Consider the following 15,908-nt stretch of genomic DNA (forward strand, 5'->3'; position numbering starts at 1 on the left):
GGGGCAGTTCCACTTTCCGGCGGGGAGGTGTGACGCATGGTTTGTATTTGCATCAGATGATAAGGAGGTCCACAGGAAACGGAGGAGATATAAACGTACCGGACACTCCTGCTCACTCCACATTTCACTACACAACAGGCGTCTGACTGGCAAGATCACCCGCTTATCATATTTCTTATATATTTAATTACTATTTCATCAATCGTTTCATTTTATTTTTTGCTCAGTGTGTTCAGTTTCACTGAAAGTTAACGTAATTTATATACTAATTATAATCACGTTACTTTTTTTTGAACATGTTTCCTGAGGGCAATACCGGGTAAGAAACTCAACACTATTTTTCTGGGTTTCTTCCGAGTCCAGTTGTATTTGTTTGGGCTTTTGTTTTAGTGTCTCACATGAACCTTGTGGCACTGGAGTATTGGTGTCCATCTGCAGTACTAAAACGTGTTCTGTGTGTTGAGCACATTTGTGCGGTTCCCATATTGGAGACACATTTCGATCCGTCCAAACAAGTATTTTACTATGTTCTGTAAATGAGTACTGACCGCGTGTACATTATTTTAATAACCTGTGATTGAAGGTTTTATTAAAGATCACAGCACATGCACCACCCACTCGAGGCGCCACTGATTACATGGATATAGTGTCTTTAAAGTGACATGGCAGGTATATTAAAGTTATCGTGGTTGTATGGGCTCTCTCACTCCTTCTAGGCTGGTCGGTTTATTTTGGTCACTCTGAGTTTACAGACTCGGTTTTCAGAATGGTCGTGTGTAGCCGGGGTATATTTGGTCTGTGCTCAGGTAACCATCTCATAGCATGTAGTATTGTAGCATGTAGTATGGGTGTAGTGAACACTCAGATGTGCTACATGGACTATCCGTGTAGGTTATTTCAGAATGAAGACTGAGGAGTTCTTATAATAGGCGTGTCTGGTGGGTGGGGGTGGGTGTGCGCATGCGCATGTATGCCTGTCTGTCTGTATAAACTCTGGTCTGGGCAAGTGTCTGTGTGACCTTTTATGGTTCAGAAGGGGGTCATTATTTGTATAACTGTGTGTGTGTGTGTGTGTGTGTGTGTGTGTGTGTGTGTGTGTGTGTGTGTGTGTGTGTGTGAGAGTGAGAGTGAGAGAGAGAGAGAGAGAGAGAGAGAGAGAAAGAAAGGCCTTGTTGTCTGTACTATTGTCCATGCTGACATTTTATTAGAAATGTATGTCTGGATAATTCTGACCATCATGTGAGCTCTTGGTCAGGGACCAAACATTTCTGCCTGTGTGTCTCGGTCCCTCTCTGCAGGTACAGCTATGAGGAGTGCAGGGGTACAGCCGACTGGCTGCTGGCTCAGACTGCAGTGCGCCCCCTGGTGGGCATCGTTTGTGGTTCAGGGCTGGGTGGACTAGCTGACCTTCTAAAAGACCAAGTGGCTTTCAACTACAGAGACATCCCCAACTTCCCCCAGAGCACAGGTTGGTGTCTGTACATGAATGCGCTCATCCATTTTAAAGTACTGCTCTAGTCTGAACACTCTTGCTTGGGTAATTCTTTGTTATTGCATTATTCAGCCTGTTAGCCTGTCCTGCTTGTAACATCATGACTGGTCTAAACTCCTGCCTTGTGCACTCATCAGTCGGTCTGTTTCACCCAGTGCACGGTCACGCCGGGCGGCTGGTGTTCGGGACTCTGAAAGGGAGGCCATGCGTCTGCATGCAGGGGCGTTTCCACCTCTATGAAGGATACCCCGTACAAAAGGTCTAAACCTCCCATAATGCCTGATCCTTTTTAGTCTTTTAGTCCCACTACAAGGTACTAGTCCTAGTACAAGGTTCTACAAGGTGCCTCTTTAAGATCTCTTCACAGGTTACCTAGGTCATCATGGGCGTAGAGCGATGGTACCAGCAGGCTAAAGCCCCCTCTTGGTCTGCGGGGTAAAGTGACCCGTGTCCTGTTGTCTTGTAGATCACTCTGCCCATGCGCATATTTAAGCTCCTGGGTGTGAGGACGGTGATCTTAACCAACGCTGCAGGAGGCCTGAATCAGGACTTCAAGGTGGGAGACATCATGATCATCAAAGACCACTTGAACATGCCTGGCTTTGCTGGCAACAACCCCCTGACGGGACCCAATGACGAACGGTGAGGGGGATTATGGGGTGGGGGGGAGAGGCATGTAGCGCTTGATCAAAGATCAAAAGGAACGTCAGTCAGGGTTCCTGAAGTCACGTTGTATCGTGAGAATCGTCACACGTGCTCACGTGAGCCGACCGCTGCATCCACTCTGCAGGTTTGGTGTGCGTTTCCCCTGCATGTCCGACGCGTACGATCGCGAGCTGCAACAGATGGCCGCGGACGTGGGCGTGGAGCTTGGCTACGGCGACTTCCTCCGAGAGGGCGTGTACTGCGCGCTTGGAGGCCCCTCCTTCGAGACCATCGCCGAGTGCCGCATGCTGCACAAGCTGGGCGTTGATGCCGTCGGTGAGGCCCCGCCCAGTTTCACTCTGCTCCGCCCCATTAAGGGCGATTACTGTGAAAAAGGGAGTGTTTAGGGTGTATAATGCATGTTTTCCCTAAGCTGTGTCACATTCCGAGTGTAACAGAGTCTGTCTGTGTCAGGGATGAGCACGGTTCACGAAGTGATAGTGGCTCGTCACTGTGACATGCGGGTCTTCGCCCTGTCCCTCATAACCAATCGGGCGGTGATGGACTACGACAGCGAGGAGAAGGCCAATCACGAGGAAGTTATCCAAACGGGCGAACTGAGGGCGGAGCAACTGGAGAGGCTGGTGTCCACCATGGTCACTCGCATGGAGCACAATAACTATCCCTAAAAGACACGCGGCCCGGCCGGACACCGAAACGAGACGCGACAAAACTGACCAAAACCAAATCGTGCTTACTGTAGGCTACAGAGGTTTGGAGCACTCGAATAGTCGTAGCAGAACCATTATCGCTAGTACGTAGCACGTAAACCTTGCTCTCTTCTGCTTAGTCCTACATAGCGTATTTTAGTATACTCCAAAACGGGCAGTGTCCAGTTCCAAAGATTCATGGGTGAATTCTGTCAACTCTAGATCACCATCTACCGAGAATAGAATACAGGTGATGTACATTCCCCTGGTTGGCAACAAAAATGCCAGACTGTAGAGAATCGTGAAAATGTCTAACCAGTTTAATACTGAGCCTTTTTTTCCGATCTTATGTTTCAACTAATTTAACAGAATCCTTTGTAAACTATGTATTGCTTTGGGTTCAGTATGCTAGAATGTACAGCAGATGTCTTATTTTATTGTCTTTTTTAATGTTATTAAATGTATATTTATTATCAATCCCAAAGTCTCCATGTATTATGAGTTCCTATCCTCATCACAAATTATTGTCCGTAATCTAGACCCAAACTGATTGAATTTATGAAAAAAAATCACGCAGCTCCTGAGGGGCTGGCCTCTGGTTTACACGCAGCTCCTGAGGGGCTGGTCTCTGGTTTACACGCAGCTCCTGAGGGGCTGGCTTCTGGGTTACACGCAGCTCCTGAGGGGCTGGCCTCTGGGTTACACGCAGCTCCTGAGGGGCTGGTCTCTGGTTTACACGCAGCTCCTGAGGGGCTGGTCTCTGGTTTACACGCAGCTCCTGAGGGGCTGGTCTCTGATTTACACGCAGCTCCTGAGGGGCTGGTCTCTGGGTTACATGCAGCTCCTGGGGGGCCCTGCAGGGAGGGGACACCGCTGCTCTCCTTTGAGCTGCTGCCGATCTCTATGAAACGCTTGGCTGAGCCTTCGGCCTCACTGGACACTGTCCCAGGACCCACGACACTCTCCATGGCAACGTGCAGCCTTCTACTGGGAGTTCAGACCAGTTCACCTCATGACACTAAATGCAACAAGAGCTGCACCTCCCAGGGTGATCAGGCTAGGAGCTTATACCGGCAGTGTGGGGACCTGCAAGGCTGACGTAAATGAACCTTGTGTTTTATGTGCCAAAGTTTCAGCAGCTTGTAAATCTCCTACAACACAATCTTGCTTTGCCACTTATATTTCTGACAATAGTTTCTTCATAAAAACTTACAGAATATGCAGCAACACTTTCAAAGGAAGTCATTTAAATGCATTTCTCTCCTAATTTATTACTTAAGACCTATTATTTGTTACATAGTGCAAGCACTACAGGGAAAACAAGACAGCAACGTGTAATTGTTGGACTTGAGACTGAGCTTTAGTTTACATTCACAGTGACAAGTGTGCCCACACCTCATCTCTACAATGTACACTTTATGAGACCGACATGGGACATTCTATACGGTGAAGACTTTTGAGGCTACAAGATTTTGTATTAGAGATGAGAATCTCCATCCCACCGTTTTATTTGTGCGAAAAGCAAAAACAAAAAGCCAAACTGTATCAAGTAGTACATTTGGAATTTCCTATGTGTGTAAATAAATATATAAAAATATGACCTCATAAAAATGCGACAAATTGAGTTAGCATATATAAATGTTAACTGGATGATAAACTGATAAACAATAACTCTTTTATAATCTGCACGACACACCACGGTGCTCTTTTAGGGACGAAGCTCTCGCAGCTGATTCAGGAAGCCAGGGTTTGGCCTAATCGTAGGCCTGGCCAGCTTGACTCTGTTGAAGGCTTCTTCAAATGGCATCTTCTGCTCCGTCATCAAGTAACCGATGGCAACCGAGGCAGAGCGAGACACACCAGCATTACAGTGTAGCAACACAACACCACCCTGTGTAAGAGACAACAGAGTTGACACTGTACGTGTGTACAGAATGTGCCACTACATTAACACCGCATACACACACACACACACACACACACACACACTCCCACACATACACACACATTCTCTACACAACATGAACACACACCTGTTGTCTGGCTTGATCTATGAACTCAAAGCATTGTGGGAAGTAAGTGGTCAGGTCCGTGTCGGGCAGATCCAGCATGGTGACAGTCCTGTAAGTAAAGAGGTCAGGGAAGACATTCTCCACCCCATAGGCTACGTTCAGCACGTGAGTCACCTGCAACACAGTGTTCAGCACGCAGGGAGACCCGGGTTAAGATGAGCCAATGACTGACCCACCACCTGCATCTGGACAGCCATACGTCATCTTTGTCATATGGCCCTATATTTAGCATTATCTATTTCAATCTTTTCATAGAACAAAGGACCATATGGATGAAATTGTAGGCATATTGTTCCTATACTTTGTTACATTTATAACACTATACACTTGTCAATACAACTATTTTCATTGATGGCTCAGCTGGATAAATTACCCCAAAATGGTGCAAGCCACAAGACCCCCTTTTGGGGGGGGGACACTATATTTTTTCATTTGTTTTGAGTGTTGTATACAGTAGGGTTATTATTCTCAGAAATTCCCTTGCCTACAGGTCTACTTAAGCAGCAAAAATGTTAATCTAATTCCAGTCTCCCTTATACATGTAGGCCAGGTATCACCAAATGGCGGACCGCGGTCCGGATCCGGACCCGAACGCCGTCCTGTCCGGACCCAATCACATTCCTGATTAACTGGATACAGACCAAAATGCCAAAAAAAATGTAACGGGAGACTATATTTTAAACCGGAGAATTTACGTGTTACGTTCACCACCCATTTGAGTGTTACGTTCGCCCCCTTCGCCCCCCCCCCCCCCCCCGCTCAACAACTTTCGTTCGCCGCCCCCCCCGCTCAACAACTTTCGTTCGCCACCGCGGACCCGGACCTAAGGTCTGAGCTATCTGCCAAAAATGGACCGCGGAAAGATTTAATTGATTACCCCTGATGTAGGCCTACTAGTTTCTCAATGTAAAGCTTTATTTAAAGTAAACAGTGGGTTACAATAAAACAAATACACTTGACTAAACATAGTGCGATCACGTTTTAATTACTGGAACTGTGTTCTACCTTGAATCTGCGCAAAGTCTCAATGTCATTGGCAACATCTTGTGAAGCTGCGAAGAAATCAGTTAACAACGACCATTTACTAAATGAGGACTTATGAAACGAGTATTCAAATTCATGGAGATATGGTTTATTCAGAAATATGTGATTCTATCCCAAACAAAGTGTCTTACACAGCAGGAGAAAAGGAGCCACAACGCCCACTTGCAGGTCCAAACTCAGATCTTGGACAAATCCACAAGCCGCGCTCGTGCCCGCAGCTTGTGAGACATGAACGTCATCGCCGATTCGCGTTTCAACGATGACCTTCCCGGTAACCGTAGTCACGCGCGTGCTCTGTTGCTTTAGACGCGCTTTGGAGAACCCCTGGATTTCTTGACCGAGGGATTTCATTGTAAAATATTTAAGAATCTCATATTTAGCTTGATCCAATAACTCTCGTGATTAGGCCAGCCGCTAACCCAGGAACAGAAGAGTGAAAGTAGACATTGCAATAAAGGTTGTAGCACGGTAAATATCAAAATAAAAGTCCTGTAGTGACACGACTTGGCGTTCATACAAGATCCTCAAGCAGAAATACACATTTACTTAATTTTTTTTTGCAGGAATCTCCATAAACATAAAATTTTTTTCCAAAATACGTTTATTGAAAACAGATACACTGCATATGTGGCATTTTTAAAATCCAGAAACTGCATACTGATCAGAACATGTAAGCAAATGCATAAAGCACACACCCACCTTACAAATCACTGGAACAGAAAGAACAAGTGATTACATATTTGCATTCCATTATCAGTTTGGCAAGACGCATGGTGTAAAGCTACACTCACACTTGTACACCTCTGAAGCACCTCTGTAAATTGCTTTACCTTGGTCATGTTTTACATACCAATATTGTTTAAGTACACCAAAGCAATGTACACTGATTCCAGTTTATATGAATTTTAGCACAACTCCAGGCAGGCTTTCAGAGCGGTTATTTCATACATACGACTTCCTTTCCAAATGTCCACATGTACGTTCAGCACATTGTTGCCAGTGATGACATCATGCCATATATACAGTAAAGGGGTTTTTATCTGTCTAAAGGTTGTTTCTTACAAGACTCAAGTCTCAGTATCAACGCATGCCTTTATGATTCAGAAATTTTATTTTAATTATTTTTGGCAATAATTACAGCTATATTATTCATACTTAAAATACTTTTGTTAAAAGAAATATCATGAAAAAATGTCATTTCAAAAGTATCCAAAGGGTCACTCCTCCTGCACATTTAGGAGTTAAACCTCTAGAAATATGGCCTGACAAAAGTACATGAGATATAGGAAAAAAAGCCCAGACTTTTAAAAATCAGTCTGCACACAAAATCACACACAAACAAAAAAAAATCCTTAAAATTCCCCGATATACAATGCATAGTACATAATGCCGGTTTGGTTAGTACAGTATACTGGTAAGAGCGAGAAGATCTAAGAAATTTATAAGAAATTACACAGGCATTGATTGGTAGATTAAGATTGGAAGGAAGCAATACATTTGGCACAGGAAGTGTAAACAGACCCATGTTTGGCAGTAGGTAAAGCTAAAGTTCAGTCTTTGACTGTGTGGAAGAATAAGTGCGATTGGTAGAGTATTCTGGCACATCCCTGGTCAAAAAGATCGTAAACAAGCAAAAAAAGTGCGTTTTTTTTGGCATTCGTAAAAAACGAATGTTGGTGCAGTGAGTGTTGGTGCAGTGGAGATCCTCTTGTGACTCACCCCAGGATGCTAAACAGCCTTTGGATGTGACTTAATTCAATACAACTTTAAATCAACTGAGAGCCGTCTCTAAACCAATACAGACTAGCTCCATGCACCTTAAAAGAAAAGTGGGTGAGAAGATACTGACTGAATCCCAACAAAAAAAACCTGTTCAACGAAGGTACTTCTGGACCACAGGCAGGACTGATGGGTAAGGAGGGGGGCGTGTCTCAGAGCAGACACATGGGCTTTCATGACCGTCTGTTTATGCAAACATGGTGAGCGATATCCACTGCAAGGGCACAGAAAAGGGATATTAGTTGATACAAAATTATAGTGCAACAGTACTTTTTACAGGTTTTATCTGTAAGTGATGGACAGAGCGCAGGATCAAACCTGGAAAAAGTTCATGGATACAAATCCATCACCATCTGTGTCTAAGGTCTTAAACGTCTCTGCAGAACCAAAAGGTCATACGTCAGGAACATCAAATCATCATCACGCGTATTCCCCCCTGCAGATGTTCTAATAACCTCCCGGGATAACCTGTCCCACAAAATGAGTCTAACACAAGGTGGCAACAGTTAGCAGAGTCCCCACTCACTGAACATGGTCTCCAGGCGCACTAGACAGGTGACAAAGCCGTCGAAGTCGACACTCAGGTCCTGCTCTGCGTAGCGCAAGATAATCAGCTGGAATAGGTGGTTGGTCAGCTTGAAGCCTGGCAGAACGCAAGAGGAACCGTGTTTTATGGCAAGGTACAAGACCCCAACAACGATGATATGTAATAGTAACTTGATGGACCAACAGATGGATGAATGGACCGAGGATTCACCTGCTCCTTCAATGGCCAGACGCATCTCGTAGGAGCTCATTGTACCAGATTTGTCCAGATCAAACTTTTTGAACACCGTCTGAGAGAAAGACATGAACCCACCTTGAGAAAGTCACCATTTTGGATGAGAAATATGTACCCAAATAAGTAGATGATAAATGAACAAATCTCACCAGATAGTGTCTGATTTTCTCCCACAACACATGGAACTCAGTGAGACCCAGTTTCCCATTGCCATCTGTCTAAACATGATCGTCATGGAGAATAGGAGGCAGACAAGTAAACTTAAAAGTCCCGACTCGACCAAAAGGGGACAGATTTAGGGACTACAAGAGCACACAGGTGACTGGCGTGGAAGGATACGTCCATGAGGCTTATCATACAGCGACAGGCCTCCAAGGTGAAGCCGTCCGTCTTCAGATCTTTATCTACAAGCACAACGGCCCTCATTCAGCAGAACCCCCACCAATGCACAGGGTCACACTGAGTAGGTTAACTAGTAACATTCACGGAGGTTGTTAATGCACAGAGTTGCCCAAATGGTTCACGGGGGTTTGTGAATGTCATTTTCAGGTACAGACTGTTACAAGACTCACGTTTGCCAAGGATTCTGTTTAGAATGGTCTGAAGCTCTGTAGTGCTGATCTCCATGTCCTAACACACACACACACACACACACACACACACACACACTGAATACGTGTACCAATTAATCTTCCCAACTCTTATCTTCCAAAGCCATAACTTGCTGTCCTCACCGGTCCAGCCAGCTGTTTGAAGAGACTCTTGAAACCTGCATCAATCTGACTCTCAGCCAAACGACACTTGGAGAAAGAAGCAATAACAGAGTGAAACGGGGTTAGTTAGCACCAAACCACAAACTGTACACCTACACTGACTGGGAGAACCTTCATCTATGTTTATATCAATTAATTGAAATGTTTCCATTTTTCAGTGTTTGTGTATCTGCACTTCCTACAGCTGACCTCTGGGGGGAGTTGAGCGGTGACGTCATCATCCAGTTCTCTAGAGAAGAGATGAGAAGGTTTGGTTAGCGCTGAAGCTCTAAAACAGCCCGTCTACAAATACCCCATGCTACACATCCCCACAGCCTTATACATCACTACATTTATCAATCTAGCTGTTTCTCTCCCTCTCTCTCTCTCTCTCTCTCTTACTCTGAGGCGGCCGGGTTCTCCGAGAAGACGCGGAGCACGAAGTCGGCCTCCTTGTTGGGCTCGAACGTGGAGGGCACGACGACGTACTCCCCGGCAGGCAGGCAGAGGCGAGAGCTGACCTCACGCAGGTTGATGAAGAGCTCGGAGCGAGCGCGGGACGCATTGGTCAGGAAGAACTCCTTCTTCAGGTGCACGCCTGACTGACCCACACACTGGCCAAAAGACACCCAGGACAAGAGGCGTGACCACACAGAGTCCCCCCACCACGGGACCAGTACTGCGCCAGGCTGACATACCTCACATGCAGTGCTTTTGTAAAGTTAACACTCTGATGCTAATTTTCAAAAGCACCCGTTGTTTTGGTGATCTGTGCATACATACAGCAAGTCAGAAGAGCTGCCACGTACCTCGCTGGGAACCTGTCAAAGAAGGAAGGCCAGATTAGGCATAATCCACTCATCCAGGCATAATCCACTCATCCAGTCAAACCGTGCAGCTCCTTTCGGACCTCGTAGATGGCAAAGCCGATGGTCTCCATGTCTTTGCCTTCTTTACGCGCCTTCCTGCGGTCCTTCTGCATCAGGGCGACCAGGAAGCTACAGTCGGTGCGGTCCCTTGTGTCCGGGTGCTGCAGGTTAATCTTGAACTGTGGGTTGAGCCAGAACGAGGCTGGGGGGGTGGAGACAACTGAGCTGAGCCAAGCTCTTCAGTGTTTACACACACACGTGCACACCCACACACACACGCGTGGGCGGGCGGGGTCTCACCTGGGAAGTTCCTGCAGCCGCCCGCGGTGCTCCCCCTCCTCCACTCGCCCTGATACAGGGACGTGCTCCACTTCTTGGTCTGGCTGGCCTCCAGTGCGTCTGCCGTCAGGTTACAGATCTCCAACCTGCTGAACTCCTGCAGGAACTCCCGGAATGACATCCTGAGAGAAAGATAGAGAGATAGGAGAGCAGGAGAAAGAATGCCCAAGGTCAGACACCAATAGCTTATTAAAGATGAAGTCAACCTCCATCATAAATAATGACCTACACCACACTCTTACCAGAACTCTCCATCCTCACTGCGATTGTTCAGTCTGCTCCTGACGGAGGGGTTCACGTTCTCCCACTCTCTGGAACTGAGCAGAGGAGATGGGTCATAAAAAAAAAAATGAAATGTGCCATATTTTGTCAATTGTGATTTTTACACCCAAATCGAAATTTGTCCTCCACTTTTAACCCATCTGTGCAGTTAGAACACACACACACACTAGTGATTACTAGGGGGCTGTGGATCACACATGCCCAGAGCGGTGGGCAGCCGTAGGCCGGCACCCATGGAGCAGTTGGGGTTAGGTGCCTTGCTCAAGGGCACCTCAGTCATGGCCTGTCTGGGAATCGAACCCACGACCCTCCGGTCACAAGACCAGTTCCCTAAACACCAGACCATGACTGCCCATTAGCTGCTGCCATCAGCTCTGGGCTCACATCACTCCGGCCATACTCCCCCTACACGCATCACCCCAGACACTCCTCCTACTTATCACTCCAGGCGCCGGTCCACTCCACCTCCCCCCATGGGTTTCGGATTCGCACCAGTTTGGTGGGGCTTCCTCTGTAAACCACCTACCAAACACACACACACACACACCACATCACTGCTCTGCACCAAGTCTAGCTGCAGAAAGTAAAGCCCTCAAGCCCACAGACTCACCTCCTCTACGCCGGTCACCGAGTACGCGTGACCTTTGACCAGCTTCTTAAAGGTCACTGCCTCCATGTCCCCTCTGCTGGAGATCTAACAAGAAGAGACGAGTCATGGAGAGTCAGCGACAGAAGAGAGGGAGAAAAGGCCATCTTCAGAACCTGCGTTACATTTCTGAGCAGGATTTATCAGACCCAACATGTGGTGACACTGGTCAGATTAAACGCAGCGTAGTTGTGAGCTGGGCTCAGTGTACCGAGCACAAACATCTGCCTTGACCTCTCCTTCATATTTACACATGGACAGGATCTGTACACCTGTGCTTGGCAGGTCTGATCCTGGAAGAGTGGAGCTCAGGTGAGCTCACCAACACTGCACGTGTCCCGTGTTCTGGAAGGTTCTGCGAGTTGGGGGGTGGAGCAGGTGTGCGGTGCTCACGTCTATGGAGCAGCCCAGCAGGGAGCCCCTCTCCACGGCCCTTTGGATGATGCTGTAGAGGTCGGCCGGTGCCTTACGCAGCTCAAACTGCTCAGTCACGCCACCCGTGAAGTCCTCGAAGCCCTCCGACGTGCTGCCACCCGACAGGGCCTCGTAGCAGCCGTTCAGTCTAATGTGCACACACACACACACACACACACACACACACACACACACCCCAATTCCTCATTTACCATCAAGAAACCAGTCAGTAAGTATAACGGCCATTTCGTCATTAATAATACAGGATACATTACTGATACATGATGAATGACTTAAATAACAGATCTGAATCTGTAGCTGAGCAGACGTTTAGTGATCCGTGAGGACCGGCACTCGGAGCCTGGTCACCCGTGCACTCTTACTTGGCGTACGCCTTCTCCACCAGAGCGCTCCAGAACTCTTTGCCCTCCGGGGAGTGCACGAATAGCAGCTTCCCGTCCTTAAAGGGCAGCCGGTCGTCAATCACCACATCCACCCACTCCCCAAACTGCCAAAACTACAGAGAGAGAGAGACAGAGGGAGAGAGAGACAGAGTGTAAACATAACAGTCAACAGTTAGAAAACAGGTAAGAGCCAGTAAAGCACACCAGCAGCATCTTTGCCACTCAGACTGTTACTGTAACCACCAGCAGAGGGCAGTGTGACAACACAGTGACATAACTCAGACCGTGTGCATACAGGCAGAGGGAGTCCCATGTCTGTCAGTTAACACTAGCAAACAGAACCAGCGACCGTGAGTGTACCTGCTCTCACTATCCTGACATCAACCGCTCCGATTGGTACACTTCTAACACCAAAACATGGAACCTCCCAAGACCTTCTAAACTATCGACTCAGTAAGGTTTCCTGCACCTGGACCAAACCAGCACACCCAAAAGAACCAACATACTGCACAATAATGGCTCCAAATTCCCAACGTGAATGTGTTCAAGCAGTCAGAGTGGCTGGACCCAGGGGACTGTTGCACGGCGAGCCAGTAGAGAGGGCTCCATGGGAACAGGAGAGTCCATCCAACAGGCTCGATCATGCCCACGAGAAGCTCAAGGCAACCCGGGTGTGCCGGCCTGGATACACCAGATCTTCTCACGTCTGAGGTAGAGAGATTAAGGTGCTTTAAGCCTGAGGAGCAGCACGTTTATTCCACACCCACACCAGCACATCCTGCTTCTGATGACATCCAGCTAAATGAGTCCAAACATCTCAACGCAGGAACCCTCATTAGAGTCCTCCTCACCGACAGCAGGAGCAGGGATCTATGTGGGATGGTGGCAAAGATCTGCTCAGGTTACCATGGGAAATGTCTGAATCATGTGACCCGCAAAGCCTTGTGGGATCTTCTTTGTGATAGCTTCTCTGTCCACTTTAATCCGTGTGCCTGAGGGGGGTGTGTGTGTGTGTGTATACACACAGATGTGGATGCTCTTGCGAGAGTGTGTACATAAATGTGTGTGTGCGCATGAGAGAGTCAGTGTGCTAGCACAAGCACCCAACTATTCAGAAAAGCTTCCACTAAAAACCCTGTTGATCACTGTGAACTGGTTGAAGCTCGGTCATCGCTCTCTTTAATGGCCACACCCACATCATCATTTAGCATCAGTGTAACTCAGATTAGCATTATTCTTGTACTAGAGAACAGGAACAGGTGAGTGTCACGTAGTGCCCCCTGGGAGATGTAGTTTCATTAGAGTCACCCAGAACCTGGTATAGAAATGGGAACATGTGAGGTGAGGGTACACCAAAGAGTTCAAAGGTCACAGCACGCCAAAGTGTGTGAGCCCACGTCAGGAGAGGTTAATACAATTACAAGGAGAAGCCGGCCAAAAGCAAATGGTAATCTACCTGTGCCATATCAGGCCAGCGACAGAGATGTAAACCACCAGCCTGTGACTGAGCACAGATACTGTATGTAGTGCTGTTAATATGCCACAGGGAAGCTGACCAGTTTGCTTCTCAATATGATAAATCACTGTAAAGAACACTGTTCTAAAATTGAACACTGAATCTAAAATTTATTGAACAGCTCATATCATAAATCTATATGATATGATAAATATAGTCTTAAGTCTTAAAAATAGTCTTAAGCACCATTAGAAAAGTTAGGACAGCCTGCATCAAGCTTCTCAACACATATACTCACACTCACAAGACATCACTAAAAAGAGTGATGAGCCTGAATTACACTCCAAACTGTGTGTGTGAGTGTGAAAGCTTGAAGCTGGTGTGTCCCTGTGGGTTTTATTTAATTTAGTATACAGCAAAGTCCCTGGTATCAACACCAAGACAGAACAAACACATACATATGATATAGTGAGTGAATCACACTGGAGTATAAAATCTCATGGCAATTGGATTTTATATAGTCTGAACTTCACCCACAAAATTAGGGGACAGTCACTAAATGTGTTTAATCACCTTTGTCCCTTTCAAAGATGCTAGGACTGACCACGCCCAGCTTCTCAGGACACACACACACACACACAAAATCAACCTTTAACCCAGAATTACACACCACACTAGTACAAGAAAAATATTCACGCTTTCCTCATACTCTGACTGACAGGTTGTCGCTGGTCTGTCCCTCTAGGTTTTAGTATTGTGGAACTAAGTATGCAGCAAATCCCCTGCTAACAACACAAAGGCAGAACGCTTCAACACACACACGCGCACGCACGCACACACACGCACGCACACACGTTTCAACGTGCCAATCAGGTTTCCACGAAGACCACACCTAGCATTTAAATCTGCTCTAAAACGTCTTCACTAAGAATACGCGGATTGTAAAACCCTTCTTCACCCCTTCTGCTGTGAACGCTTCCGTTTCTTAAATCTGACCTGTGTGGAAAGCTCAGTGCAGCCGAGAGTGTTTGTGTGTACCTGGAAGTGGAAGATACCAACATAGCCGTCGCCAAAACTCTGGCCATGTGGAACAACACGGTGCAGCAGGTTATCGTTAAGAGTTAGAGACGCTATAGCAGCCAGGAGCCAGCAGTCACCTGCAGACGCACACACACGTACGTACACACACACACACACACACACCCAGGTAACTTACGTTATAAATTACTTCTGCTGAAAATTAATAATAGATTTGTCATTCATAATAACAAGTTTACACCATATTCAATATCAGTGCAGTCCATATAGCCAGATTAGAAAAGTGCAAGTGTCTGATTAATGGTGGTCCAATTCCCCAGTTTACTTATCCAGATGGGATGACCACTCAGAAATAAAACAGCTCTTCCATTTAAAGAGCTATTTAGACATTACAGCCCTCCAAAAAAGGACCATCCAGTGTGAATAACACACGATCAAGCAAACAGACATCCAACACCAAAATGAGTCAGCCGATCACAATTCACGCTTCATGCAGTGCTGGCGAAACACGGCTGTGTGCTGGGAGAGACGTTCAGCACGGCTCTGTGAAAACGAGCAGCCTGACGCCCTCACCGCCCTTTACCCAGCAGGCCGCGGGAGCAGTGACTTACTACTGCACATGCAATGTATAAACAGTCAAATAAGTAAAACATTAATCCTCGATGTCCAAGGACCCATTGTTAACAACCCCTCCCCTTTTTTAGCTGAACTTCCTGTTACTCTGTGAGACTATAAGCAGTAGCAGATGCATCAATCACACACAGCACTGTGTGCGCCTATGGAACTACACTCTTCTTCCCAGAGGCACGGTCACCATGGCAGCAGGAAGGAGGCGGGGCTAAGCCACACTCACCCAACGCCCCCTGGCAGATGTCTGTGCGAGTGGCTCCGTCCGTGATGAACTCGGGACGTGAGCAGATCTCCTGTGAATGCACACAGTTCAAACATTACCAAGTTAAGCCACACAGGGGATCACCAACATAAACAAAACCATGTTGAAGCTTTGTGCATGTAATCCACGCAAAAATGAAGTCACTGTGACAGGCCGTTTTGTTGAGAACTCCCCCACTCCTATAGGGTTTTCCTAGCCAAAGCTCTCATCAGGGCCACAGCGTTGGCTCAGGGCTGACGGAGCCGGTGCCTCTGCTGTGTGCCACTGCACATCTCTTCATCGACTCTGACGAG

General features: G+C 46.9%; 3 protein-coding genes across 5 annotated transcripts in view; 1 reads left to right on the forward strand and 2 right to left on the reverse strand.

Moving 5' to 3' along the window:
- Positions 1-86: 86 nt before the first annotated feature.
- pnp5a (purine nucleoside phosphorylase 5a) lies at positions 87-3,325 on the forward strand. Its single transcript, XM_076972987.1, has 6 exons — positions 87-319; positions 1,299-1,468; positions 1,648-1,751; positions 1,959-2,134; positions 2,283-2,473; positions 2,612-3,325. Exons 1-6 carry the CDS (start codon positions 297-299, stop codon positions 2,824-2,826), a joined length of 879 nt encoding a protein of 292 aa, XP_076829102.1. The 5' UTR covers positions 87-296; the 3' UTR covers positions 2,827-3,325.
- A 764-nt stretch (positions 3,326-4,089) lies between these two features.
- On the reverse strand, positions 4,090-6,903 carry dusp19b (dual specificity phosphatase 19b). Its single transcript, XM_076972988.1, has 4 exons — positions 6,095-6,903; positions 5,925-5,971; positions 4,881-5,033; positions 4,090-4,738 (listed from the first exon to the last, which is right to left on the reverse strand). The coding sequence occupies exons 1-4, from the start codon at positions 6,312-6,314 to the stop codon at positions 4,556-4,558; spliced, it is 603 nt and encodes a 200-aa protein (XP_076829103.1). The 5' UTR covers positions 6,315-6,903; the 3' UTR covers positions 4,090-4,555.
- Positions 6,904-7,051: 148 nt separating this feature from the next.
- The window catches only part of capn1 (calpain 1), a 16,793-nt gene continuing 7,936 nt past the window's right edge, over positions 7,052-15,908 (reverse strand). For 2 of the 3 annotated variants that reach the window (XM_076972978.1, XM_076972979.1), the window contains exons 3-22: positions 15,577-15,646; positions 14,724-14,842; positions 12,209-12,342; positions 11,805-11,973; positions 11,376-11,459; positions 11,202-11,287; positions 10,726-10,800; positions 10,445-10,605; positions 10,186-10,346; positions 10,085-10,096; positions 9,678-9,889; positions 9,486-9,525; positions 9,258-9,323; positions 9,096-9,153; positions 8,863-8,927; positions 8,673-8,741; positions 8,500-8,578; positions 8,269-8,385; positions 8,061-8,119; positions 7,052-7,956 (exon numbers count right to left, since the gene is read on the reverse strand). In XM_076972978.1, the coding sequence (XP_076829093.1) occupies positions 7,930-7,956; positions 8,061-8,119; positions 8,269-8,385; positions 8,500-8,578; positions 8,673-8,741; positions 8,863-8,927; positions 9,096-9,153; positions 9,258-9,323; positions 9,486-9,525; positions 9,678-9,889; positions 10,085-10,096; positions 10,186-10,346; positions 10,445-10,605; positions 10,726-10,800; positions 11,202-11,287; positions 11,376-11,459; positions 11,805-11,973; positions 12,209-12,342; positions 14,724-14,842; positions 15,577-15,646 (1,863 nt within the window). In that variant the 3' untranslated portion in view covers positions 7,052-7,929. Of the gene's footprint in view, positions 7,957-8,060; positions 8,120-8,268; positions 8,386-8,499; positions 8,579-8,672; positions 8,742-8,862; positions 8,996-9,095; positions 9,154-9,257; positions 9,324-9,485; positions 9,526-9,677; positions 9,890-10,084; positions 10,097-10,185; positions 10,347-10,444; positions 10,606-10,725; positions 10,801-11,201; positions 11,288-11,375; positions 11,460-11,804; positions 11,974-12,208; positions 12,343-14,723; positions 14,843-15,576; positions 15,647-15,908 lie in introns of those variants that run through there. The other variant, XM_076972980.1, reaches the window with a different exon arrangement.

This window comes from Brachyhypopomus gauderio, chromosome 14 (genome assembly GCF_052324685.1).
Source record: "Brachyhypopomus gauderio isolate BG-103 chromosome 14, BGAUD_0.2, whole genome shotgun sequence".
Classification (NCBI taxonomy): Eukaryota; Metazoa; Chordata; class Actinopteri; order Gymnotiformes; family Hypopomidae; genus Brachyhypopomus; species Brachyhypopomus gauderio.

Bases quoted from the DNA above. Each gene is read 5' to 3' on its own strand.
- pnp5a (XM_076972987.1), top strand. From the start codon at position 297: ATGTTTCCTGAGGGCAATACCGG. The intron at 1,469-1,647 runs GTTGGTGTCTGT...TGTTTCACCCAG, and splicing joins CAACTTCCCCCAGAGCACAG to TGCACGGTCACGCCGGGCGG. The intron at 1,752-1,958 runs GTCTAAACCTCC...GTTGTCTTGTAG, and splicing joins AAGGATACCCCGTACAAAAG to ATCACTCTGCCCATGCGCAT.
- dusp19b (XM_076972988.1), bottom strand. From the start codon at position 6,314: ATGAAATCCCTCGGTCAAGAAATCCAGGGGTTCTCCAAAGCGCGTCTA. The intron at 5,034-5,924 runs GTAGAACACAGT...ACTGTGTTGCAG, and splicing joins AGACTTTGCGCAGATTCAAG to GTGACTCACGTGCTGAACGT. The intron at 4,739-4,880 runs GTGTGTGTTCAT...TCTCTTACACAG, and splicing joins TAGATCAAGCCAGACAACAG to GGTGGTGTTGTGTTGCTACA.